At 58.8% G+C, this 23,539-nt stretch overlaps 3 protein-coding genes across 9 annotated transcripts; 2 read left to right on the top strand and 1 right to left on the bottom strand.

The window, feature by feature from the left end:
* The first annotated feature begins 72 nt into the window (after positions 1-72).
* Positions 73-9,524, top strand: RNPS1 (RNA binding protein with serine rich domain 1). 6 transcript variants are annotated; one of them, XM_027043546.2, is made up of 8 exons: positions 73-206; positions 3,297-3,484; positions 3,722-3,877; positions 4,509-4,700; positions 5,030-5,132; positions 5,404-5,557; positions 7,988-8,129; positions 8,616-9,524. In XM_027043546.2, the coding sequence occupies exons 2-8, from the start codon at positions 3,414-3,416 to the stop codon at positions 8,713-8,715; spliced, it is 918 nt and encodes a 305-aa protein (XP_026899347.1). In that variant the 5' UTR covers positions 73-206; positions 3,297-3,413; the 3' UTR covers positions 8,716-9,524. The 6 variants fall into 6 exon arrangements, with proteins under 6 accessions (XP_026899347.1, XP_026899350.1, XP_026899348.1 ...); XM_027043547.2 differs by having other exon boundaries at positions 163-302; XM_015076487.3 differs by lacking the exon at positions 73-206 and adding an exon at positions 412-598.
* Positions 9,525-10,588: 1,064 nt separating this feature from the next.
* On the top strand, positions 10,589-19,699 carry ECI1 (enoyl-CoA delta isomerase 1). Of its 2 annotated transcripts, XM_027043550.2 has the most exons (7): positions 10,589-10,730; positions 10,966-11,079; positions 13,481-13,608; positions 16,456-16,602; positions 17,460-17,581; positions 17,669-17,847; positions 19,200-19,699. In XM_027043550.2, exons 1-7 carry the CDS (start codon positions 10,679-10,681, stop codon positions 19,364-19,366), a joined length of 909 nt encoding a protein of 302 aa, XP_026899351.1. In that variant the 5' UTR covers positions 10,589-10,678; the 3' UTR covers positions 19,367-19,699. The 2 variants fall into 2 exon arrangements, with proteins under 2 accessions (XP_026899351.1, XP_053069845.1); XM_053213870.1 differs by lacking the exons at positions 10,589-10,730; positions 10,966-11,079 and adding an exon at positions 11,484-11,598.
* Positions 19,700-20,517: 818 nt separating this feature from the next.
* Positions 20,518-23,006, bottom strand: DNASE1L2 (deoxyribonuclease 1 like 2). Its single transcript, XM_053213144.1, has 8 exons — positions 22,730-23,006; positions 22,286-22,445; positions 22,105-22,193; positions 21,928-22,011; positions 21,746-21,846; positions 21,555-21,667; positions 21,208-21,459; positions 20,518-20,848 (listed from the first exon to the last, which is right to left on the bottom strand). Exons 2-8 carry the CDS (start codon positions 22,427-22,429, stop codon positions 20,795-20,797), a joined length of 837 nt encoding a protein of 278 aa, XP_053069119.1. The 5' UTR covers positions 22,430-22,445; positions 22,730-23,006; the 3' UTR covers positions 20,518-20,794.
* Positions 23,007-23,539: the final 533 nt, after the last annotated feature.

Raw genomic sequence — 23,539 nt, 5'->3', positions numbered from 1 at the left:
AGCTAGAGCAAGAGTCGCCGACGCGGCTCGCCAAAAACGGCCGTGGCCCTTTAACATTCCCCTCGCTCGCGCCCATTGGCTAGGGCGCTCTACGTCATCGCTGCGCGCCCGACAGCGGCGCCTTCCCGCTCCCTAACCCTGACGCCAGAGCGGCGCCGGCCTTAGCGGCTGAGGAGAGCGGGAGGAGGTTGCGGCGGCGGGAAGATGTAAGTTGGGGGAATCCGACCCCATCCGAGCTCCGGGGACCGCCCGCAAAGCTCGGCGGGGCGCATGGTGGAGCCGGCCCGCTCCTCGGCCTCTCGGTAGGGACGGCGGCCTGGCGGCGCGGCACCGGGTCTAAGAAGAAAGAGTGTGGCCCGGGGCGGGTGGAGTGGGAGGCGCCGAGGCCGCGGCCCGGAAGTGGTCGGGGCCGCGGCGGGCGGAAGGGCGCCTCAGATCGTCCCCCTCTGCGGCGGGCCCTGCTAGGCCCGCGGGACTCGGAGCAGCCGGGAGCGCGGCTTCCGTCTTCGGGGCTCTCTCGCCGGGTTGGAGACCCAGGCCCGCAACGCCAGGCCCTGCCCTGGAAGCGCTCGCGGCCCGGCGCCTGGACTGGGGAGTTGTGAGTGAACGCGGACGGGGGCGGCGAGGTCGCGCGTGGGGCCCGTGCCAGTGGGTGCGGAGTGGCTTTGGTGGGGTGCCCTGGGAGACCGGCTGAGCCTCCCTTCGAGGCCATTAATTCAGACATGACTTCACGGCCGTTTACCAGGCTCCCGGGTGCCGTTTTCCGCGCGAGTCCTTGGAGATATGGCCCCTGATGTCATGCAGCTCCGTTGGACGGGTTACCCCCCACAAGGGAGGTTACGGGAAGGTTCAAGTCCACGAAGGGAAGTCGTGGCTTTTTCTTTTATTTCGCATGAATTGTGCCTAAAATGTGCTTTTAAATGGGGAAGGTGCTCTGAAGAGTTGAGCCGAAACGCCATCTGCTCGAGGTTTAACTAATTGTTCTCTCTCTCTCTGGCTGTTGGACGCGCACCTTTCCGGAGGATGGGGGAGGTAACCAAGGTCCTGTGCTGTTACCTGAACTTGTGTGAACAGAGAGCCTCAATCTTTGCTTTCTAGCACTCGGCCACGCCCAGCAAAGTGTTCGCTCAGCCTGTGGTTCTTAATTCGTAGAGTTTAAGAATTCCGGTGGTGCTTGTTGTCACCGAGCACACGGGGGGGGGGGGGGGGGGCGCGGGAGTGCGGTCATGTGTGCCTACGGAGCACTTGAAATACACCTAGGCCAAATTGAAGGGTTTAAAGGCTTAGTGGGGGGTGGGGGTGCAGATATTTCACTAATGAGTTTTTATACTGATTGTATGTTGAAAAGATAACATTTGGGGTATAGCGTGTCCACTGTATTACTGAAAGTCAGTTTCATCTGTTAACTTACCTAATGTGGCTGCTAGAAGATTTAGGATTTTAGCTCACACTCTATTTCTATTGGACGGTACTGCCCTTGGTGATCCTGACCTGGTGGTTCGGGGACCCCTGGTGAGCATTCAAGAGATTATGTGTGACTTTGGGAGACCAGAGTTCACGTGGGGAAAAAGCTTCCAAACATGGAAAAACGTCCCTTTCTTTTAAGGAAAGCTAACATTGATTGAGCCTTAACTAGGTGCCAAGTTTCTTTCATGAGTAATAAATTTGGTTAATGATCTTGGTGACTATGGAGGTGTAGGAACTGTAATTGTCCCTATAATGCTTTTGAGAAATTGAGGCTCAGAACGGTTAAGTGACTTACCCAAGGTCACACAGCAAAGCTCCGAATTAAACAGATACACTGACTCTGGACGCTTAACCAGTGAATTACACTTCCCGCTTGTCGGAGGACACTGAGCTTCTCCAGTGTTGCTTGCTCAGTGCCCATAGCACCTTACTGTTTTAAGACAGAACATCTTAAACGACGTTATCAGCTTGGAAAAGAGCAGCAAAGGTGGCATTTTGCTTGCTTCTGCTCTAATCTGATCATCCGAAGCTGGCCTTCACTCTGGAGTCACAGAATTTATTCAGGATCTTGGGCACCCCTACACAGCGTGAAACAGGATCCCAGTTGGCTGCTGTGTCCAGGTTACTTACAGGCTGTTGAGGAAGAGGAACTAGGAGTAGTGGAGACCAGTACCTGAGACCTTTGCTTGCAACTCAAGCAAATTGTAGAAAACCTCACTGCAAATATTGAAGTTTGTTCTAAGTAACACTCACTAATGGTACTAATGACCATTTATTGAGCACATGCTGCAGTCCAGACACTTTGTTAAACCTTTATGAGCAGTGCCATCCAGTTCTAGTGCCCCCCCCCCACGCATGTGATTTTGGGGAAAAAATGTAAGCATAAAGTTAAAAGAATTGCAGTGACTACCCTCATAACCACCACCTAGATCGTACAAGTCCCATTTCTACCACATTTGCTTTTTACGCGTCAATATTTTTATTATATTTTGAAGTACATTGTAGCCTCTGGTGTAACACTTCTATCTGCCTATCATTAACTAAAGTTGCGTTTGCAATGACTCTTTTTTGGGTTTTTTTCTTAAGTTTATTTATTTTGAGAGAGAGCAGGGGAGGGGTAGAGAGAGAAAGAGAATCCCGAGCAGGCCCTCCACTGTCAGCGAGGAGTCTGATGCAGGCTCAATCTCACAAACTGAGATCATGACCTGAGCCGAAATCAAGAGTTGGAGGCTTAACTGACTGAACCCTCCGCCCCCAGGCGCACCATGCAATGACTGCTTTTTAAATGTTCATAGGGGAACATTTTACTTGTTTGCATTTGGGTATTAAATGTTTTGATGCTACCTGTCGCTTTTGAAATGGTTTTTGCTTCCAGTCGTAGCCTAGATCCAAAGTATCCTACGAGGAAATTACAGCAGTTAAACAAGAGATCTGACCACACCAGTAACCCTTTCAGGAGAGGCACTCTTGGGGTTTTTTTCTGTTCTGCATGCAAATGTGGTGCTGTGGTATTGGGGGGGGGGGGGCGGTAGAGGGCTCATCAAACCTATGAGTGCAAAATGGGTATTGTACCTCCTGTAAAATAACAGTGACGGGCGCCACCACCGTTTCCTTAAGGAAAAGACCACAAACTGAGGTGAGGGTCTACCTGTGGGAGTGGGACCCTCCCCAAGGAAATGGAAGAGGTCCCTGTGTGTTCCTGGCTTTGTGGACGTTCGCTGCTCACTGTGTTCCTTGCCATCTTCTCGTGTGCTCGCCTTTTGACTGCAAAGCGAATTTGTTGCCTTGCCAATACGTTCACTCTGTAAATCCTTTTATCTTGTTATTAGGCTGCACTTTGGCGTAAATTGCAATCGATTAGGGATCGTTTCTCAGACTCGAGTTAGAAGTGAGAGTTCAGATAAGTGAGGCCGCCATTGCTGCTTTGAACACCTCAGAAGGGGAGAATGGATTTATCAGGAGTGAAAAAGAAGAGCTTGCTAGGAGTCAAAGAAAATAATAAAAAGTCCAGCACTAGGTAATCCTTCTGTCAGATTTTTCTAGTGCTACTTTGGGGGTGCTCGTTACTAGGGACCCTCAGAAAGGGGAAGATTGGAAATGTCTCACATTCTACAGTGAAGTGTCCTAAGCCACAGATCGTTTTGTTCTGTGATCACCTGGGGTCTCTGTAGCCCTTTGGATCCCCTCCTGGGTAGTGTTGTTTCAGGGTTTGGTCAGAGGGGCTCGTGATCTCACACTCTTCCTCACCATCCAGGGCTCCCTCTCCTACCAAACGCAAAGACCGCTCTGATGAGAAGTCCAAGGATCGTTCTAAAGATAAAGGGGCCACCAAGGAGTCTAGTGAGAAGGACCGGGGCAGGGAGAAAACGCGGAAGAGGCGCAGCGCTTCCAGCGGCAGCAGCAGCACCAGGTGGGGCCGCGGGGCGGGGCCCTGAGAGCCACGCCCCTTTCTGTCCGCTGAGCCTGCCCACTGCTCTGTAGTCCGAATTATTCACACAGAAGATTGTGAGATTGTTAATAAAGGCCTCAACTGTAGCACAATGCTTTGGGGTTTGCTCCAGTTCCCTATGGAGGATGGTGTTAAAGAATGAGACATCTGGGGGTAGATTTTTCTCTCAAGTGCTTTTTTCTTTAGTTGTGATTGGATTGCCCGAGCCTAAAGCTTGCATTTCTTCACTTGAGCGCCAGCCCGAGCCCCTCGGTAGCCACCTTCCAGGATGGATTGGTGTTCTGACCTGCAGGCTCTTTCTGTACCTCCCAGCAGTCAAGGCTTCTGTGTGCCTAGGAAGCGGCTCCTTCCTTTCCTGCCCCTGCGCAGTTTGAATGCTGTTTTCTGTCCTTGCCAGGGGCTTTGGCTAGAGAAGGCTGGGGTAGATATCATCCCCACCCCCCCCGGGGTGGGGGGACGACATGGAGGTTGGAAAATAATGAGGACAGCGGTGGCCTCTTGGGAGCATGAGCACGTACAGGCTCGTCTGCGTCTGCTGGGAAGAGAGGCTCCCCTCCGCTGCTGCTTGTGACACTTCTGTCTCCCTGGTCAGGTCCCGGTCCAGCTCTACCTCCAGCTCGGGCTCCAGCACCAGCACTGGCTCGAGCAGCGGCTCGAGCTCTTCTTCCGCATCCAGCCGCTCGGGAAGCTCCAGCACCTCCCGCAGCTCCAGCTCCAGCAGCTCGTCTGGCTCGCCGAGTCCTTCTCGACGCAGGCACGACAACAGGAGGCGCTCCCGCTCCAAGTAAGCTCCCTTCCGGCACCGCTTCCCATGGCGGGGGTTGGGGGTGGGGGGTCTTGGTTTGGAGGGGTTGCCCCAAAACTTGTCAGTCATCTGGGAACTTAGTTTGCAAACTGGGGACTATAAAGTGACAGTAGCCGTTATAAGAGTAGCCTGTAGAGGAGTCTGTGTCTTACTTAGTCGGATTTCTGAGGCAGAGATAACAGGAATATACACAAACTGGTAGGGAAAGCTGCCTTATAAAAAACTCAACAGTAGCACTTAGCAGCCCCACTTAAAAAATTTTTTTGACTTGACAGAAATTGTTTCTGTTGTTGTGTTTTTTCAATCAGATCCAAACCACCCAAAAGAGATGAAAAGGAAAGGAAAAGGCGGAGTCCTTCCCCTAAACCCACCAAAGTGCACATCGGGAGGCTCACTAGGAATGTGACCAAGGTGAGGGATCTCAGATCTGTCCAGTGGGCAGAGGGGGCACGTCTCTTCTGCAAATGTTTTAAATGGAAAACCAGAGAAGCTGGCCTTTGCTGGAGATAACCGAGAACATAGGCTCTGAGGACACTGGCGGGAGCACGGAGTCCTTTATCCTAGTTGTTCCGTGTAAGAGAGAGGCCCCAGGTGCCTAGCTTGTCATCGTCATGGGGTGACTTCTCAGCTCCCACACGGGTAATTGGTGGGTGCACATCAGAGTGACCCTTCTTTCCTCTAGGACCACATCATGGAGATATTCTCCACCTACGGGAAAATTAAAATGATTGACATGCCTGTGGAAAGGATGCACCCCCACCTGTCTAAAGGCTACGCGTACGTGGAGTTTGAGAATCCGGACGAGGCCGAGAAGGCTCTGAAGCACATGGATGGAGGTGGGTGACCCTGCCTGCGCCCCCTCTCTGCTCCCTGCGCGAGGCTGGCCTCGGCCCAGCGGAGGGACCTTTCAAACCAGTTTCCACCAGCTCCCTGCAGCTCTTGCCCGACTCCATCCTTGACCAGTGGGGGTGTGTTCACCAAAAACAAGTTGATGAGATATCATTCTTGGGAAAATTTCAGCAAAAATGAATACATTAACATCTTTAGAGTTTTCCAATCTGTGAGAACTTAAGGAATGAAGGGGTTTATTTTATACAATATTATGAATGTGAATAATGCAGCATTTGGCTTTTGTATGGCAGTGTTTTCTCTAGTCCTCTCTGAGAGTCATCCTCTGTTATGCTGACATTTCAGCATTTTTAGGTTTACTTTGCTGAATTCATACATTTTACCCATCTCCCTCAAGCTTGTATCGTAACTATTTGTGACATTTATAGCTGTTTTGTATTGAGCAGAATGGTTTTGACGGCGGCTGAGCACTTGTGAATAGTTTTGGATGGCCGGTTTCCATCTTGTCTTCACGTCTGTGTCTTTGAAGAGCGTGGAATCGGTCTCCGCCCCAGCTCGCTGCTCTTGTAATCTACGCAGCTGGGGCCGAGAGCTGGCTCCGTCCACAGCACTGTGCATGGGGTATCTGGCCACGCAGGGAAGAATCTGAACACCCCAGAACCTTGGAGTCCTCAGAAGCCTGTTACCCGCTGGAAAAATAGTGTAATGGTGTGATGGCTAGTTTTCCTGGAGCCCTGATGGAGCTTGGACACTAGGAACTTTCCCTTAACGCTAAGCTAGCTGTCTTCAGTCTACTGAAATCCCTTTGAGGGGCGCGTGAGCGACTCATTCGGTTGAGCGTCCAGTTCTTCATTTTGGCTCAGGTCGTGACCTCACAGTTCGTGGGACCGAGCCCTGTGTCGGGCTCTGTGCTGACAGTGAGGAGCCTGCTTGGGTTTCTTTCTCTCTCTCTCTCTCTCTCTCTCTCTCTCTCTGCCCCCCTCTGTCTCTCAAAATAAATCCTAAAACATAACCAGTCGCTCCCTTTGAAGTTTTTTAGGAGTTTGTCATGAACTGTGCCCACCACCTCTTGATCTTAACCACACCTTCATTTTAGAGACTGTCAAACATGCGTCTTTAAGAGCTGGAGCACTTGCTAAGAATTCAGGACACTCGGCCACGTCCAGGGTGTGCATGGTCGTAGCCCACGTTTTTTAAGATTCTGGTAGGATCTGTGTGTGTGTCCACATACTGTACTGCGCCCCATCGAGTGGAGCAACTCCGTGCTGGCTCCAGAAGGAATGTGGAAGAGCTTGGCCTTTCCTGGCAGCTGCCCAGAAGATAGAGTTGTCTTCATTGCTGTATGATCGGTGTCCTTGACGTTCCTGATTTGGGCTGGCCTTGGCAATGGGCCATGCGGAGGCAGGGGGTGCCTTAGGCTACGTTTACTTAAGTCTCGTGAGTGCGTTCTGAACACAGGTCTACATGCCTGACCCACCTCCTTGCCATCTCTGCTGTCGCCTTGAGGGTAGGAGCTGAGAAGATGAGAGAGGGCACACGAGGGCTGTGCTCGGTCCCCTGAGCGGTCCCTGGACTGGGCCAGGGTGCGTGCTCCCCTGAGGTTCCTGGGTCTGCGCCTTGGTCTCCTTTGCTTGCTTTTTCTGAGGCCCTGAAGGCTCCTTGGCCTCCATCCTGAGCCGCCTCCCTTCACTGTTCTCATCGGCTACATTCACATACGTGGCTGCACTCAGAGTCCCCTCCCCAAGTCACTTTTTCCACACTCTGAAGACAGACTTGACAGCTGAACCTTGGTTTGGTTTTGCTCCCCTTCCCCAGTAGTACTTTCTTCTTCCCGAGCCACGATGCAGTCATAGCTCATCTAGAAACAGGGGTGCCGATCATCTCTCCCACCCCATCCACCGCCACGTTGTAGTGACCCGGCGGCCCATTTACAGTGGACACTGCCCTCGTCGGGACCCAGCACCCAGAGGCCACCTTCTGGTCCCCTGGGAGGAGCCCTCTGAGGAAAGTATCTCCACGGCGGGTGTCGGGAGAGGGGGCCAGGCCCCCTGGCTAAGAGGCCACACGTCTTCGAGGGCAGTCCTTCTGGATCTCTTACATTTCACCCCATCTGCTTCCCTCAGAGCCCCCACAGTGCTGCCCCTCCTCTTGCCTGTCCCTCCCAACCTTCTAGAGGACGCAGCTCAGTGCTAGGCCCACCTTCCGGCTCAGGTCAGGGCACAGCCCTTCCCCATCAGTGAATGGGCTCAGGTGTCCACTTGGATGCACTTCGCTTGGTGGCTGCTGTGCATGAGGGGTCTTGGTGCCTTGAGACTGAGTTCCCTCTTTGCTTCCATGCTATAGGCACGTTTCCTGGCCAAACCGCCCACAGTAGTGACTGGGTGTGATATTTTGTGACTTGATCTTTTTTTCAACAGGACAAATCGATGGCCAGGAGATCACCGCCACCGCTGTGCTGGCCCCATGGCCGAGGCCACCGCCCAGGAGATTCAGCCCTCCCAGGAGAATGCTGCCTCCACCTCCCATGTGGCGTCGGTCGCCCCCTCGGATGAGAAGAAGGTAGGTCTGTTTGGAGTCTCCCAGAGGACTGCTTGAGGCCTGTGTGGGTTTGTTTCATTTACACACACAGCATGATAGTGCTGACCTTGGAGCCCTGCTCAGCCTGTGGGCTGGCATGGGACGGCCCTATGGGGGCACCGCTGCGGGTGGCACCACTATTCCTGGAGTCTGGGTCCTGTCCCCTTCCTAGCTGACAGGAAGGCTCAGGAGAGGACTTTGAGTCAGGTGAGGGAGTGGCTGTCCCTGGGCAGAGGCCAGAGCACGGCCCTTCTCTGCTGGTGGTGTTGAGTCGCCCCGTGCACGGCCCTCAGGAAGGAAGGGCTCCCAGGCGGTGCCGTCCGAGAGCCATCCTGGCTTAGAGCATTGACGTGTGCAACTCCACAGAACGTTCCTTCCAGAAGCCAGCTTCGCCCTGCGGCCGGAGATGCGGAGCTGTGTCTGTGGTGCCATCTTTGGCGTCTGACTTGGTCTTTCCTCTTCCCGCAGGTCACGCTCCCCGAGACGCAGGTCCCCGGTGCGCCGGCGGTCCCGCTCGCCTGGCCGCCGCCGCCACAGGAGCCGCTCCAGCTCCAACTCCTCCCGATAAGCAGGCCCCCGGGGCTCTGCACCCTGGAACTTCTGTCCCGTCCACTTCAGTTCGGTCACTTGTGTCGCGGCAGGAGGATTGGTAGGAGAGAAACTCCTCACTCGGGGCAGGCTTCGAAGGCGGCCATGGAGGCGTTTCCTCCGAAGGCAGAGTTCTGGCTGCAGGAGCGTTAGTGGCTTGGGGTTGTGCCTGTAAAGACGCCCGCCAGGTCTCTGGCTAGAAAGCTCCCACGTTCGCAGTTCCTCAGAGTCCATTCAGTGGCAAAGCCAGCAGGGACACCGCAGGGCTCCGGGTGGCAGTGCGGCCCCAGCCCGGGGGTGGGGGCTGGGCCAGTGGCCTGGTCGTGCCCAAGCTTGCCGGTCTGCGGGGTCCCTCAGGCAGGGGCCTGCTTTCCCTGCGGTTGCTGATCCTGCTGGCCTGGCCCTGCTCCCCCTGCTCCGGTCCTCCTCCGATATCTCCAGTCAGACACCCTGTGTTCATCATCGGAAATGGTTGGTTTTACACGTACTCATGCACACACACCACATCCCGCGTCTCCCTTTCTCTCTGCACTTGGTGAACAAGTTGAGAGCCAGCTCCACAGGGCCATCAAGGACCCCCCCCCCCCCCCCCCCCGTACCTGTCATTCACTGTGGTCTCGCAGGTTACCGTGGCAACGTGTACATTGCTTTTTTGGCTTTTATTGTACAGTCAGTACTATAAATTTGTTGTTTTGAGTTTTGTAACTTGTAGCATTTTAGGCGCTGTTGTGTTTGTACTTTGTTGTGTAGAGTGAAGGGATTGTGTTGAATAAACGGGATTAGACTACAGACTGAGTACTGGCTTCGCTGCCCCCCTTCCTGTCTGTGACCCCAGAAACAGCTTCACTTCTGAAGCTAAAAACTCAGGCACTAAAAACACACGACCGCATCTTGGTTCATTTCCGCAGGCACACTTCCAGAGTCTGAGCAGAACAGCCGGTGAGCACGCCAGGGAGTTGGGCAGATTCTGTGGGTTGACCTGCACCGAGAGAGAGATGCTCTTATCACCTTATATTCCCAGGAGCTTGGCATTTTGCCTGACCAGAAACCGATCTCCTTGGCTGCTGCTATGTTAGCCACGAAATAATGAAAAAACGGTTTTCCACCTCAAAAGTCGGTTGTGTCACAACGAAGACTTAGAAACTGTAAAAAATTGAGGTTTCAGTCACCCAGCCCTGAACTTGGCCCTTCCTGTGTCCATATTCAAATGGGATGTCTGCGAGACCACTTCCTGCCAGGCAGCACAGTGGCTTCCTATCCGGCAGGGGACACCAGTGTTGAGCGGGGACCCTTTTGGTGTTTCTGAATGCAGGACAGAGCAAATAAAATCAGGTGCTCCCTTTGCTGTCAAGGAGGCGGTGGCACCGCGGTCCTGTCAACAGTGTGAGGGCACCTGTTTCTGCCCACCAGCACGCCTCCACCTCACCCCCGCCCCGTGGCACCCTTTTTAGTCCTCGGGCTCCGCAGGGGGGCGGTTTTGAGAAACGACCCTGGCGTAATCCGCTTGCCTTTGCTGCGCCTGCTGGGATGGCTGGGGCTGCTACCCGCAAAGGCCCTTATGGCCTCAAGCTCACGACCGACTCCGGGACTCACACGCTCCCTTGGTCGTGCAGTCACCCCACCCCCCATCCGCAGCTGTCGCTGACTTGACCTTAGCTTTGGTTGGTGGGCAGCGTGGGAAGCGTGCCAGCCTCCCAGGGGTTCAGACGTGGGTGGAGGCGAGCGCGGTGGCCTCCGGGTTTGTGAGGAGAGTTCGTCCCAGACGGGCCCACGCCAGCCCTCCTGCCGCCGCCACCTATGTCCCTGCGGCGCTCCCCCAACTCTCCTGCGAAGCACTCTCCCGGCAGTGCCCCGCCCTCGACACCCGACACGCCAAGTGGGGCGGAGCTGCTGGAGGCGGGGCGTGGGCCGGGGCAGCCAGACCCCAACTTGGCCTGGTCAAGATGGCGCTGATGGTCGGAGCGCGCGTCCTGGCTCGCAACCTGCTCCGCCCGTGTGCGTGACTCCGGGGGGCTGGAGTTGGGGGGTGCGGGGCAGCAGGGGCCCGGGGAGCCGGGAGGAGGGCCGGAGGAGACGGGGGCCCCGGGCCCCCGACTCGAGGGAGCTGGGAGGGGCGGGGGGGGGGGGGCGGGATTGGGGACAGGGAGGTGCCGGGGACCTCAGGGAGCTGGAGGGAGCCGGGGAGCTGACTGGGGTCCGGGGCTAACGGGCCTCGCGCTGTCGTTCGTAGGGTCCCGGCTGCCGGACGCGGTTCCCGGGCGGACGGGGCCGGCCGCCGGCGGCGGGGACGGTGTGCGGTGTTTCGGGAGCCCTCGGGTGCTGGTGGAGACGGACCCGGCGAAAGGTAAGCGCTCCCGCGTCCGCACGTTCGGGCGAGGGCGCCTACGCCGGGCCTCCCCGGCTGGGCTTTCCCTGGCTCGGCCCGCCCCGGGGCCTGGAGGACTCGAAGCAGGGGTGCCACGCCGTCCCACGCCCGTTCCCTCCTCGCCCGCCGCTTGTCTTCCTGACCGCGGCTCCTGGGGACCCCTGAAGGCCATTGGAGATCAAGCCCTGTACGAAGACTGTTTCTGTTGCGTTCAAAGCTTAAAGGTCATCAGCCCACGTGCTTTTCCCCAGTTCATTATGAAGATAAAAGTGTTTTGGTTTGTAAAGTTTGAGGGGTATGCTCCTCCATCTAAACTCTTCAGTTGGAAATTGAAAATAATGGAAGTCTTTTAGAGTAAAGTGATTTTTTTTTTTTTTTTTTTTTTTTTATATTCTGGCATGGCACAGGACTTAGTAGATGGCTTACTAATTAAAGCCAGGAGCCACCTCCCACCCCCATCAGAGCCTCTGGGAAAACTCTCCAAAAGGGACAGAAAAGGTAGAAAAAGCACCCTTGAGTTTTCTCTACCTGAGAATGTTCCCAACCTGGGTCCTGAGAAGGCTTGCAGCCAGGGCTGGGCCTACTTCCAGGTTTTGGGGACACGCTGTGCTCAGGCCTACGAGAGGAGCTGGGGGGCTGCTGTGGTTGGGGGGCTGCGGCCTCAGCCCACCTCCCCCGCGACCTGGATTCGCCCCAAGTCCTCTGTGTCAACTCATGGAAACTTTAACCCTCTCCCCTGAGTGTCCTTGATTCTGCTGGACCGGGCTCTGTAAAAATCCAGTCAGCCTCAAAAACTTCCCTCTGAACCAAGTTCGGGGAGCTTGCTTCTGGGAATTTTGATCGCTTCTTACACGTCCCTGTACGTTCCTGTAGCTGGTTAGTAAGTAACCTCTCCCTCAGAAGCCGGAGGTCTCAAAACAGCCCGTTTGTCTTCAGGACTTGGTTCTCACTCCTAGAGGACTGTTTATGTTGACCATCTGAAGATTTCTAAGGTCCTGACCAGGGAAATGTAGCCTAAATGAACGGTGGCCCTTCGAAAGCCCTTGGGGTCTGTCCTTGGGCCAGGTAGCCAGAACAGATGGCCTCAGCTGGCCCAGGCTGGTGGTTGCCCTGTCCCAAGTGCTGGTCTGCCCGCCCCCCCCCCCCCGGCCTCCCCCGCTGCTGGCAGGACGCACAAGCGGATCGTGGAGAATTTAAGAACGTCAGCCCGACAACATCTTTAGCAAGAACCAGAACCCCCAGTGCAGTTCCTCCTTCATATCCGGTCTTAGAGGCTGCTCGCTCACTCCTCAGGAAAGTAAGGCCATCTCCTACTCCCCTGGGGACAGAGGACTGGCATCTGGAGGAACAAGATAAACAGACAGATATTTGCTCATGAACGTTCACGGCCGCAGTAGTCACAAGACTCTCAAGGTGGAAGGGACCCAGTGTCCACCAGCACACGAACAGATACAGTGCGGTCCACACGTGTGCAGGGAGACACTGGGCCTCAGAAAGCGGGGGGACGTTGACCCAGCGGCACAGGCCGGCCTGGAGAACGCGGTGCTCAGTGAAAGGAGCCACGCATAAAAGGTTGTGTGCTTCCATGCACACGAAACGTCCAGAGTAGATGGGTCCGTAGAGGCAGAAAGTAGACACTCAGGGGCCAGGGGCCAGGGAGGAGCGGGAACTGCTCGTGGGCACAGGGTCCTGTGTGGGATAGAAATGCCCGGCAATTAGATCGTGGTAGCATTGGGACACTGTGCATGTCCCTATAGACCTGGACTGCCCACTTTCATTTATTTATTTTTTTTTAATGTTTATTTTTGAGAGAGAGACAGGCAGAAGCAGGGGAGGGGCAGAGTGAGAGGGAGACACAGAATCGGAAGCAGGCTCCAGGCTCTGAGCTGTCAACACAGAGCCCAACGCGGGGCTCGAACTCACGAACCGTGAGGTCATGACCTGAGCCGAAGTCGGACGCTCGACCGATGGAGCCACCCAGGCGCCCCGTGGACTGTCCACTTTTAAATAGTTAATTTACGTTAGGTGAATCTCACTTGCATTTGAAAAACCAAAACCGGGGCGCCTGGGTGGCTCCGTCGCTTGAGCGTCCTGACTTCGGCTCAGGTCATGATCTCGAGGTGGGAGTCCAAGCCCCGCATGGGGCTTCGTGCCAACGGTGCAGAGCCTGCTTAGGATTCTCTCTTTCCCTCTCTGCCCTTCCCCCACACGCACATACAAGCTGGCTCGCTCTCTCAAATAAATAAACTTAACCAATTTTAATAACCAAAAGTTAAAAATGAAAACTGTCGCTTCCCATGGCCAGGTTGAGGGTGCGGGATGGTTGGGTGTGCTTTTCCAGTCCTGGGAGTGAGCTTTCTCCTCTTCATTTTCAAACTAGGGGTCGCCGTGATAAAGTTGAAGAACCCCCCGGTGAACAGCCTCAGCCTGGAGGTGCTGACGGAGTTTGTCATCAGCCTGGAGAAACTGGAAAACGACAAGACCTTCCGCGGCGTCATCGTGACTTCGGTGGGTGCTCGTTGGTTCCCCGAGTTCCGATCACGGCAGGAACCTGCTGCGAGGTCACGTCCACACGTCACGTGCTGTAGAATGACCAGGTAGACCCGGATGCCGGTGCCACCAGGGACCCTAGTCCTGGGCCTGGTCCAGGGGGGCCCCCAGTGGTCCTGGCATGCTGTGGGCAGATGGCTCCCCCCAGAGCACCGCGACCTCTGCCCCAGGCCGGACTGTGCCCTGCAGTCGGGCCAGAACTCAGGGGAGGGCAGTGAATTGTCTGCAGGGGTGGCCTGGAGCCCGCGCTGATTGGTGACGGGTAGTCCACCAGGATATCCTGTTGGCGGTGGAGCCGCTAGGCGTGTTCCCTGGTGGCCACGCTCCCTCGTTCTTCTTCGCCTGGGCCTTAGAGTCGAGTTCTCAGAGGGCAGATTTTCCCTTCTGAATTCTCTAGGGAACCTTGGTGTTGCGTCCAAGAGCTGACAGATGCTGCTGTTTAATGACATCTGTGGGAGGGGTGTCACCGGTGAGGCCGGGGAGGGGGCGGTCCTCGGCTTGGGCCGGGTAGACCCCATAGACCGACAGGATCGGGGGCCACGCCGGCTCCGGCAGCCCCACCTACTTTGCCAGGAGAGGAAGTAGATGGGAGCGCGGCCTGATGTATCAAGCCCTTCGTCGTGTCAGGAAGAGTCCTGGAGTCGCCTTTTGAGTTGCGGGGAGCCTCCGCATGAGTGTCTCCCAGTAGAAGGGCCACCGTTCTACAGAGACCAGTGAGGACGTCTTGTCGCACCATTGTTAAAGGCAGAGGGTCGCGGTCTCTTCCGGGCAAGGCTTGGCACGTCCACTGGGCACGCGCCTGCTTTCCTTAAACCCTCAGCCGGTCCTGGGTGTGACCGGGTGTTGTCCCAGCTCTGAGCTCTCGGGGTGGGTCTGATGCACACACCAGGGGAGTCCCGTGGAGTGGCCCCCCGGGGAAGAGGGTGGCGCTCCAGGGGCAGGGCTGGCGCTCGTGGGCACGGGTCACTGTGACAGTTGAGGCTGACCTGTCTGGACGTGTTGCAGTTCCCTGGGAGTGTTTTGCTCGGGAAAATTTCTGAAAATATTCCCTTCAAGAAGTTTCACAGCGTGATTGATCACGCCAGGAAACGAGAGCTGGGAAGACCCATGACTTCTGTCCCTCGGCAACAAAGTGGGGCTCTGTGCAGCCCCCCCCCCCCCCCGGTCTCAAAGCGGCACGGCCCCCGGGGGATGGGGAGCCGGAGTGTGTCTCTCCAAAGCCCACATTGTCCCCGGGACTGTGTCATCTTACAAATGTGTCTCCATGTGTCTTCGGCTGGGTGCCTACTGTGTCTCCAGCACAAGGCCTGCCCAGTGGGCCCTCAGCAGATGACGGTACGACGTGACGCTGCTCTTGTGGGGACACACGATAGAGGCCGCAGACGAGGGCTCGCGACAACAGCAGCGCGTTTTTCTCCGCTCTCCTGGAGCGTCCCTCTCCACTTCTTGCAGCTGCTGCCGGGTCCTGGCACCCCTGTACCCCGCCTCCTCCACCCCGGGTCTCTGTGTCCACGTTTCCCTCCCCTTAGAAGGACCCCTGCTCTCACGTGGTCTCACGTTGGTCACATCTGCAAAGACCCTGTTTTGAAGACAGTCACACTCGTGGGCACTGGGGGTAAAGGCAGACACAGTTCGGCCCACGGCAGACGTGCTGCCGAGTCCCAGATCACAGCCCGTCCGGGCCATCTGGCGGGGCGAGCCCCCGTCCAGCATGACCGTGGTGTCTCTCCCGCAGCCACAAGCTTTCCTCGAGCGTCCGTACCGTGGGCGCCCTCTTCCCCGCCACGTGCAGATGATCTGCGTGGGGTATTTGGAGGGCGGGGAGGGGTGCCCGCGTTCGGCATTGGTTAGGGAAGGAGGCACGCGCTCAGAGCAGGGGCAGCCCTGCCCCCACCGCCACCCTGTCCCTGGGGCGCCTGTGACAGCCAGGTCGCGCTGGCACGCGGCCTAGGGAGACGACAGGTTGGCCTCCAAGCGTCTGCGTGCACAGGTCCACGTGGAATTGCACTGTGCGCCCTGCACACGAGCTTGGTCCTGTTGCTTAATGTGAGGACGCGGAGACATCGCCTGTGACCGTCCCGTACTTCACGTGTCGGTAACAGGTCACTTCAGCCCCGGACACGCTCCAACCACGGGAATATCTCGTTCACTTAGAAACGTTGTGACCACGCGACGGCCCTGCGTGGTGGCCACGGAGCAACCCCTTCCCGCCTCTGGGCCGGCAGTGTTTGCTGGAAAGCAGTGCCGTGCTGGCGGTCCCCTGTGTCTGCTTCCCCCGCTCTGTGGAGGCTGTGTCGGGACCTGGGGCGTCCACACGGGACCCGCGGCCTTCTAGACCAGGCTTCTGTCTCGTGCGTGACCGCCCAGGGCAGAGTTCTGGCTCCTCAGCTCATTGCTGTCCCTTCCCGTCCTGGCTTGCTTCTGACGGCAGCACCTCCTGGCCTGCGCTGGCGTCTGCAGCGTTCTTGACCTCGAGGGTAAATCAGAACGTGTGCCCCCTCCGGGCCTCTGAGTTCCCCTGCCCGGGACGACACACGCAGCCGTGCCCAGAGCCCGCTGTTTATGTCCCTGGGGGAGCACCCGACCCTGCCTGCCTGTTTTGCCTTTTCCCATTTGAAACTGGAAAGTAGGAGGAGCTAAGTCCGAGGGAGGTCCCAGCTTCGGCTCCTAGGGGCCTGATCCTGCCACCTTGAACATGACCTCGCCCCCACTGCGTCTTGAGCGCCTGTGGGCTCCCGGGCCCCGGGGACAGTTGCTGCCAGGAGATGGACGGTGACGGGGCCCCTGGCTCCTTCACTCCGTTAGGACTGCCCCGGGATCTTCTCGGCTGGCCTGGACCTGACGGAGATGTGCGGGAAGAGCCAAGCGCACTATGCCGAGTTCTGGAGGGCCGTGCAGGAGCTGTGGCTGCGGCTCTACCTGTCCAACCTGGTGCTGATTGCTGCCATCAACGTGAGTGTCCCCGCTCCTGAGTGGCCTCGCTGGCTCACTAGAGCCAGCCCAGCGCGTGGCGGGGGCATGAAGAGGTCCTGTCCTTGGGAAGGCTGGGAAGGGAACAGTTGGGGGAGACCCTCGGATGTGCACAGGGGAGCCTCCACTGCAGACAGGCGTGACCTGGTGACGGGCTACTTCGCGGGGCGGGGGCAGGGACCAGGGCACGTGGTCGACGCGGCCCAGCAAGAGGGCTGTATAGGGAGAGGGGCTTGAGGAGGGGATCAGATTCACATCTGGAAACATCGTTCCGGTCTGCCCTCGAGAAGGTAGCGGCTGTTCACGCTCAGGAACCGGTGTGCCTGAAGACAGGGGACACCCCAGGTGAGGTGCCAGAAGGGTCTGAGCCAGGGGACGGGAGGGTGGCGAGAGTCAGGACGACCCACGAGGCGCGTGACGGCCGACGGCAGCTTGCCGTCTCTGTTCAAGGCAGTGCAGTGCGTGAGATGAGGGCGGTGTGGGTTTGGGGTTCCCAGGACATCCCGCTGGCGATGGCGATGGGTCCCGTGGGCCGTGACGGGTTGTGACCGCTCCGGCCGGATGCTAGTTTGGCGTTTTAGCATCCGGACCGAAGCCGTGAAAAGAAAGACGGCTTGCCACCCAGACAGGAGGGAGATTTTCTGGTCCCCGAGAGCTGGTGGCCCTACGAGGTGACGGGGCTGATGGGCAAGCCCGAGTCCCCGTGGTGCACGGCCAGCCCAGCCGGTGTGGGTGCAGCACCCCGGGGGCGCACACCCACCGTGGGACCTGGCTCTCCGGAGCGCAGTCGGGACGCGCCCCCGCAGCACCAGAGCCAGACGGCGCGTCTTCCCCCGCAGGGAGTCAGCCCCGCGGGAGGCTGCCTGATCAGCCTCACCTGTGACTACCGCGTCCTGGCGGACAACCCCAAGTACAACATCGGTCTGAACGAGACTCTGCTGGGCGTCGTCGCCCCCTCCTGGTAAGGCCGGGGGCTGGGCCCGCACTCCGCTCTGCCCTGGGCGAGCCCGTCTGCCTGGGAGCCTCCAGCAAGCGAATTGTGTTCCAGGTTTAAAGACACCCTGGTGAACACCGTCGGCCACCGCACGGCAGAGCGCGCCCTGCAGCTGGGGCTGCTCTTCCCGCCCGCGGAGGCCCTGCGGGTGGGCATGGTAGACCAGGTGGTGCCCGAGGACCAAGTGCACAGCACGGCACTGTCGGTGATGGCCCAGTGGCTGGCCGTTCCAGGTGAGGGGCACATGGAGGGGCTGCAGGTGTGCGCACCGACGGGCGAGCCTCCCCCCGCCACGGCCGGATGCTCTGGTGAGACCAGAGCCTTCACGCCAAGGTGCTCCGTGCAAGTCGTGGACGTGCCATTTATAAGAGCGGACTTAGTGTCCTGAGGTCACTACAACAGATTACCCCGAGGTGGGGGGAGGTGCTTAAAACAACAAAATGTGTTCTCGAAGCCAGCAGACCAGGAGACCAAAATCAGTGTTGGGGCAGGGCGGTGCTCTCTCCAGAGGCCCTAGGGGAGGCTCCTTCCTGCCACTGGGGGCTCCAGACATTCCTTGGCTTGTAGATGCGTCGCGCCCAGCTCCGCTTTCCGCCTTCCCCTTTCCCCTTCACGTGGCCTCCAATTGCACACCCCCTTCCTTTCTCCTGCTAGGACGTTTGTGGCATTTAGGGCCCACCCTAAACCCACGATGACCTCATTCCATCTACCTCCACAGAAACCCCTTTCTAAATAAGGCCACAGGCACAGATTCTAGAGCTGCGCTGTGGACTTGTATGGATCTTTTGGGGGGTCCACTGTTCAACCCACTGCACAAGTAGAAACAGCCTGCGTGTCCGTTTATAGAAATAGGGCTGGTGACGTCAGCTGTGACGGAGCCCGGAGGTCAGCGGACCGTGTCTAAAGGGCCAGGTGGATCTTCAGCCTGGTGGGTCAGTGTCCACCACACTGTGGCGTTGGAGCACGGAGGCCGCCAGAGCCCGTCTGTGTTCAGTAGAACGGGCGCCCCTGATACCTAAATTTCATATAATCTTCACGTGTCCCAAAAATGTCTTTTTTTCAGTTTTTTTCCAATTATATAAAAATGTAAAAACCGGGGCACCTTGGTGGCTCAGTAGGTTAAGCGTCCGACTCTTGATCTAAGCTCAGGGTCTCGAGCTCGGGGTCATGCTTTCAAGCCCCACGTTGGGCTCTGCCATGGGTGCGAAGCCTACTTTAAAAAAAAAAAAAAAGGAGAAACGATTCTTAGCTCACGGGCCACGGGGGCCAGGTTTGCTGACCCCTGACACAGACACACGGCTACATGCTGTGCCGCTGTTATTTACGTCGTAAGAGAACCTGTAGTGGAGGGAAACTATCCCCCATGGTATAGTTGAGTGAGAATAACAGGATAAAAGGCAAGGCACTCTGGATGTTTTTCAAGGAAATGGGTAGGCAGTGGGGAACGGGTGATTTTCATTTTTTTCTTTGCTTAGTTGTATTTTCTCAGTGTCCTGGCAGAGCTTCTGTTGGAAGTCTCTCGGAAAGGTTGGGCACGATACGACCATCTTGGGGTGGGTTCTCACACACGGACCCCTTTCTGTAGACCACGCTCGACAGCTGACCAAGAGTCTGATGCGCAAGCCCACAGCCGACCGCCTGGTCAAACAGCGCGACGCGGACATCCAGTACTTCCTCCAGTTCGTCTCCAGGGACTCCATCCAAAAGTCCCTGCGCATGTACTTAGACAAGCTCAGACAGAAGAAAGGCTAGGGTCCGGGCCGCGCACGCGGGGTTCGCACCACATGTGGCCTTCTGGGGGCCCTCTTCTTCCAATGGGTTTTAAGCAAGGTATTTTCCGATTTCAAGGTACTTTCAGCTCTTGGTCTCGCTGGTCTGTTCCTGGTAGCTAGTATCCCAAGGCCACTGCCCCCCCAAAAGCGCCTTTTCCGCCTGGCAAGTGGGCACGGCGGGATCGGGGGGCGGCATCTCTGTTGGGGAATCGTGAACTGGCAGGAGGGGCAGTGCAGGATTCAGCGACATCGCTGCTGAGTGTCCCCTTTCCCCGAGCACAAGTGTGAATAAAGTCCTCACGTTGTCCCATAACTGGCTGCCCGGCCGCCTGACTGCTAGGGGCACGTGACCAGCCCGGTGTGGGCCGGTGAGCCACACGGGACCCCCAGAGGAAAGCACTCTGGCCACCCCATCTGCCTGTTTACATGGAGGGGGCACAAAGGTTCAGAGACCGGGTGCTTGGGAAGCAGGGAGGGGTGAGCCCTTCTGTGCCACAAGAGCCCCGGCCTTACTTTAGGCAGGTGACCTGAGAACAAGTCACGCGGGCTCTTGAAGCACACGTATGTCCTCCACACAGTTCAGGCCGGTTCCCAAAGCTGCCAAACGTGAGATGTTTCCCAAACCAGCAGCCTCCCTGGGCCTGTCAGTCACACCCTGTCCCCCATTCGTGCTCATTCCCGATCCTCAGGTGATGGGCTTCCCCGGGACACAGGCCACAGTTCTCCCCGAGTCCGTGTCCAGCCCAGGGCTCCTGAGAAGGAACCCGCCCCGCCTGGGCGAGGCGTCCAGCCTGCTCGCCCCTGAGGGAGAGAGAGGGCGGCAGGGACTGTGAGGTTGGCCCTGTCAGCACTGCCCGCGTGTGTGGGTCCCCAGCTGCGCTCAGCACGAGTCCTCGGACGCATTTACGGTTGGCACGGAGGGAAAGCAAGCACACTCGGGAGCTGCATTCTAGAGCCTGGTCTGGAGGGCGTCAGTTCCCAGCAGGGTGTGACACCGGTGGGCCGGGCCATCCCTTTTCCCCTAGGGGGCCGGGACCTGGGACCCACTGGGCTGCAGCACCAAAGTCTGGGCCTCACAGGGGTGGAGTCCTAAGAAAGGACACGGAGGCCTTGAAGCCGACCAGTGTGTGGTCCTGGCTAAGCGCTCACTCCCGTTTATTGAGCACAGCCACGCGCCCGGCGCCCTGTAGGTGCTCCTCACAAGAAGGAGACAGATGTCGTAGCCCATTTTACAGATGGGGAGACAGGCTGAGTGGGCCTGTGATGTGTCCACAGCCTCTTGTCCAGCCAGCCCTGCCCCACGGCTTGCTGGGGCTTGGCCAGCCATCCGGAAGGAGATCTGTGGGGGCCAGAGTCCTCCTCAGGTCGAGTCTGGAGGCGGCGTGCCCTGACCAGGCCTGGAAGGTTTTCAGTGGGACTTCAGGGTCACCTCCACAGGAAAATGGTCACTGATGGCAAGGGCCTGGAGGGAGAGGAAGGGGGGCCTGCTGGGCAACCTCTCCCCCCTTGCAAGCTCCACCCCCTCCACCTCCCACCCCTCCACACCCCCACACCCCGCCCCAGGGGGGGGGGGGCGCGGGCATCTACAGACCACTGTGCTGCCTGCAGGTGGCATGGGGCACGGACTGGGGACCCCACTCCAGAAGAGGCCAAGGGCATCTCCTCCCGCCATCCCACAATTGTTCCTTTCGGCTAGAAGTGAGCCCCTAAGGGCGCTTCCGAGACACTAGTGCGGGGAGGGGCGCTCCGGCCGTGGGCAGCAAGACACTGGCCACCCCCACGCCCGTCAGTTCCCCGACCCCCCCCCCCCCCCCCCCCGACCTGAGTCTGGTCCAGGCCGAACTCCTCCTGGAAGTCGTGCACAGCGGCCGACTGGGGCTTCAGGCTCCTGCGCAGGCGGGCGCCGCACACCACGATGCGGTCGTAGGCGCAGTCCGAGTTGCCCACCGTGGTGTCCGCGCTGTCCGGGATGAGCCACTTGAAGACCTCGCTACTGCGCAGGCGGATTGCCGGCCAGTCCTGCGCCCTCACGTAGCTGCAGTCCGCATTGAAGTCGCCCAGGAACAGCAAGTCCTGCGGGGCCGCGAAGCCGGGGCTGAGCCCGCGAGAGGGACGCGCCCCCCACCCCCACCCCGGACGCGCCCGCTGGGGGCGGGAGCGGGACTTACGTCGGTGCCCCATTTGTCGATCACGTCCAGGTACACGTCGTAGAGAGCGTCGATCTCCGCCACGGCCTGGTGCGGCGCCGCGTGCAGCGGGATCAGCACGAGCTCGCCGGCAGCTGCGGAAGGCGCGTGTCAGAAGCGGAGGGGGGGCGCGGCGGGGGCGGGGCCGCGGAAGGGGAGGGGCGGGGCCTTACCCGAGCCGGGGGCGGAGAACTTGACCACGAAAGGTTCACGGCTGAAGGCGTCCTCCGGGTCCGGGTACTGGTACGTGTCCACCACCGACACCGCGTCCTTCCTGGGGGAAGGAGACTGGTGGTGGCGCTGAGCCGGCCCCCTCCTGCCCTGCGCGCCCAGGCCCCGCCGCCCCGCCCCTCACCTGTAGACGAACAGGTACATTTCTTTGTACTGGTCCCGACCCAGGGGCTCGCTGCTCACGAAGCTGTACTCGTGCCTGGACACGCTGCGGAGACAAGGGCCAGGCCCGCGGTCAAGTCACCCGCCGGGCCCTGCGAGCCCGGCCTGGGCTCCGAACGCTGGACCCTGTCCCCCGCACCTGTTGATCTGCTCCATGAGCGCGGACACGGCGCTCAGGTCCGGGTCTCGCACCTCCTGCACCAGCGTGATGTCATAGCCAGCCACGATCTGGGGGAGGGGCCGGCAGGTGCGGGGTCACGCGCCGGCGGAATCACCGGAGAAGCCCAGCTGTGGCCCCGCCTCCCGGCCCCTGGCCTCACTTGCGCAATGACACCGCCGCAGGCTGGGTCCGACACTTTGCTGTCGCCAAAGCTCTGGATGTTGAAGGCTCCGATGCGCAGCGCCGCGGCCCCGGCGGGCCCCAGCGCCCAGAGCGCGGCCATTAGGGCCCGGAACCCACCCATGGCGCGGAGCGGGCGGCTGGGAGTGACAGAGACGCTCCTGAGTTTGAATCTGGAGTCAGACACACCAAGCCGCCCCTCTCCGCCCCAGCCCCGGGGCCACGGGGGCCGGTGAGAACGCTTGACACAGAGGTTCCCTGCGTCTCCATGTCTCCCCAGTGGTGCACTAGCCTTACCGTGGCCCTTCTCCATCGTAGGGAAACTGAGCCCCAAATACAAGCACCCCATTCCCATCCAGCCCCCTGGTCAGCCCAGTCCTCCCCAGCCACGGGCACCCCCACACAGGCCCGCTCCATCACTCACCTGGGATGCGGATGGGGCAGCAGCCGAGGCTCAGGATCTAGGTCAGAGATCCAGGCTGGGGGTGTGTCTGTGGCACAACACAGACTCCTCGCTTGGTGGGGCAGCAGTTCTGGTGCCAGGGCTCAGGCGGGTATTTGAGGCCCTGGTCCAGGGAGGGGCTGGAATGCTCTGGGTCCGCCCCCTCAATGAAGTTGGACGCTGGAACTCCTGGTGGCCAGTCCCAGGGAGAGCCCTGACGGCCAGGTGGCAGGGGCATCCACCCTGGGCCTGCTCTGGTGCCCCCTGTCTGGTGCCGCAGACTCTGACCGCCTCCCAGCACCATGTCAGGACTGCATAAGAGGGTCAGCCATCCCAGGTCCAGTCCTTGTTCCTGTCCTCCCCCCACCCCCCAAAACTAGGTCATCCAAAATCTCCCTCCTTCAGCGGCACCTTCTGGGAAAACAACGCAGTGCAGGCCTGTCCCCCCACACGCTGTCACCTCAAGGGAAAAAGCCTTGGTCCCCTGTCCCAACAGACAGCACCAGGGCTGGAGGCGGGGAAACGGCATCCCCTTCCACCCACCTGGGGGGGGGGGGTGCTCAGGAAGCTGGAGTCACGACTCCCACTGGGCAGGGCAGCAGGAGGAGGCTGCCTGTCCACATGCCAGTGACACCCACACACCGCCAAGGTGCCGCCAGCCCCTCCGGAGCCCTGGGCGGGGCGGCCGGGCATGAGAGTCCAGAGGGTGGCCAGGACAGGCGTGCTGCCACAGGGAAACCTGCCAGGACAGTGGCCCCAGACCCCGAGGCTGCCGCTGCCACGGCAACATCA

This window comes from Acinonyx jubatus, chromosome E3 (genome assembly GCF_027475565.1).
Source record: "Acinonyx jubatus isolate Ajub_Pintada_27869175 chromosome E3, VMU_Ajub_asm_v1.0, whole genome shotgun sequence".
In the NCBI taxonomy this organism is placed as follows: domain Eukaryota; kingdom Metazoa; phylum Chordata; class Mammalia; order Carnivora; family Felidae; genus Acinonyx; species Acinonyx jubatus.
The sequence above is the reverse complement of the archived record's forward strand: the minus strand, read 5'-3'. Positions and strand labels throughout refer to the sequence as shown.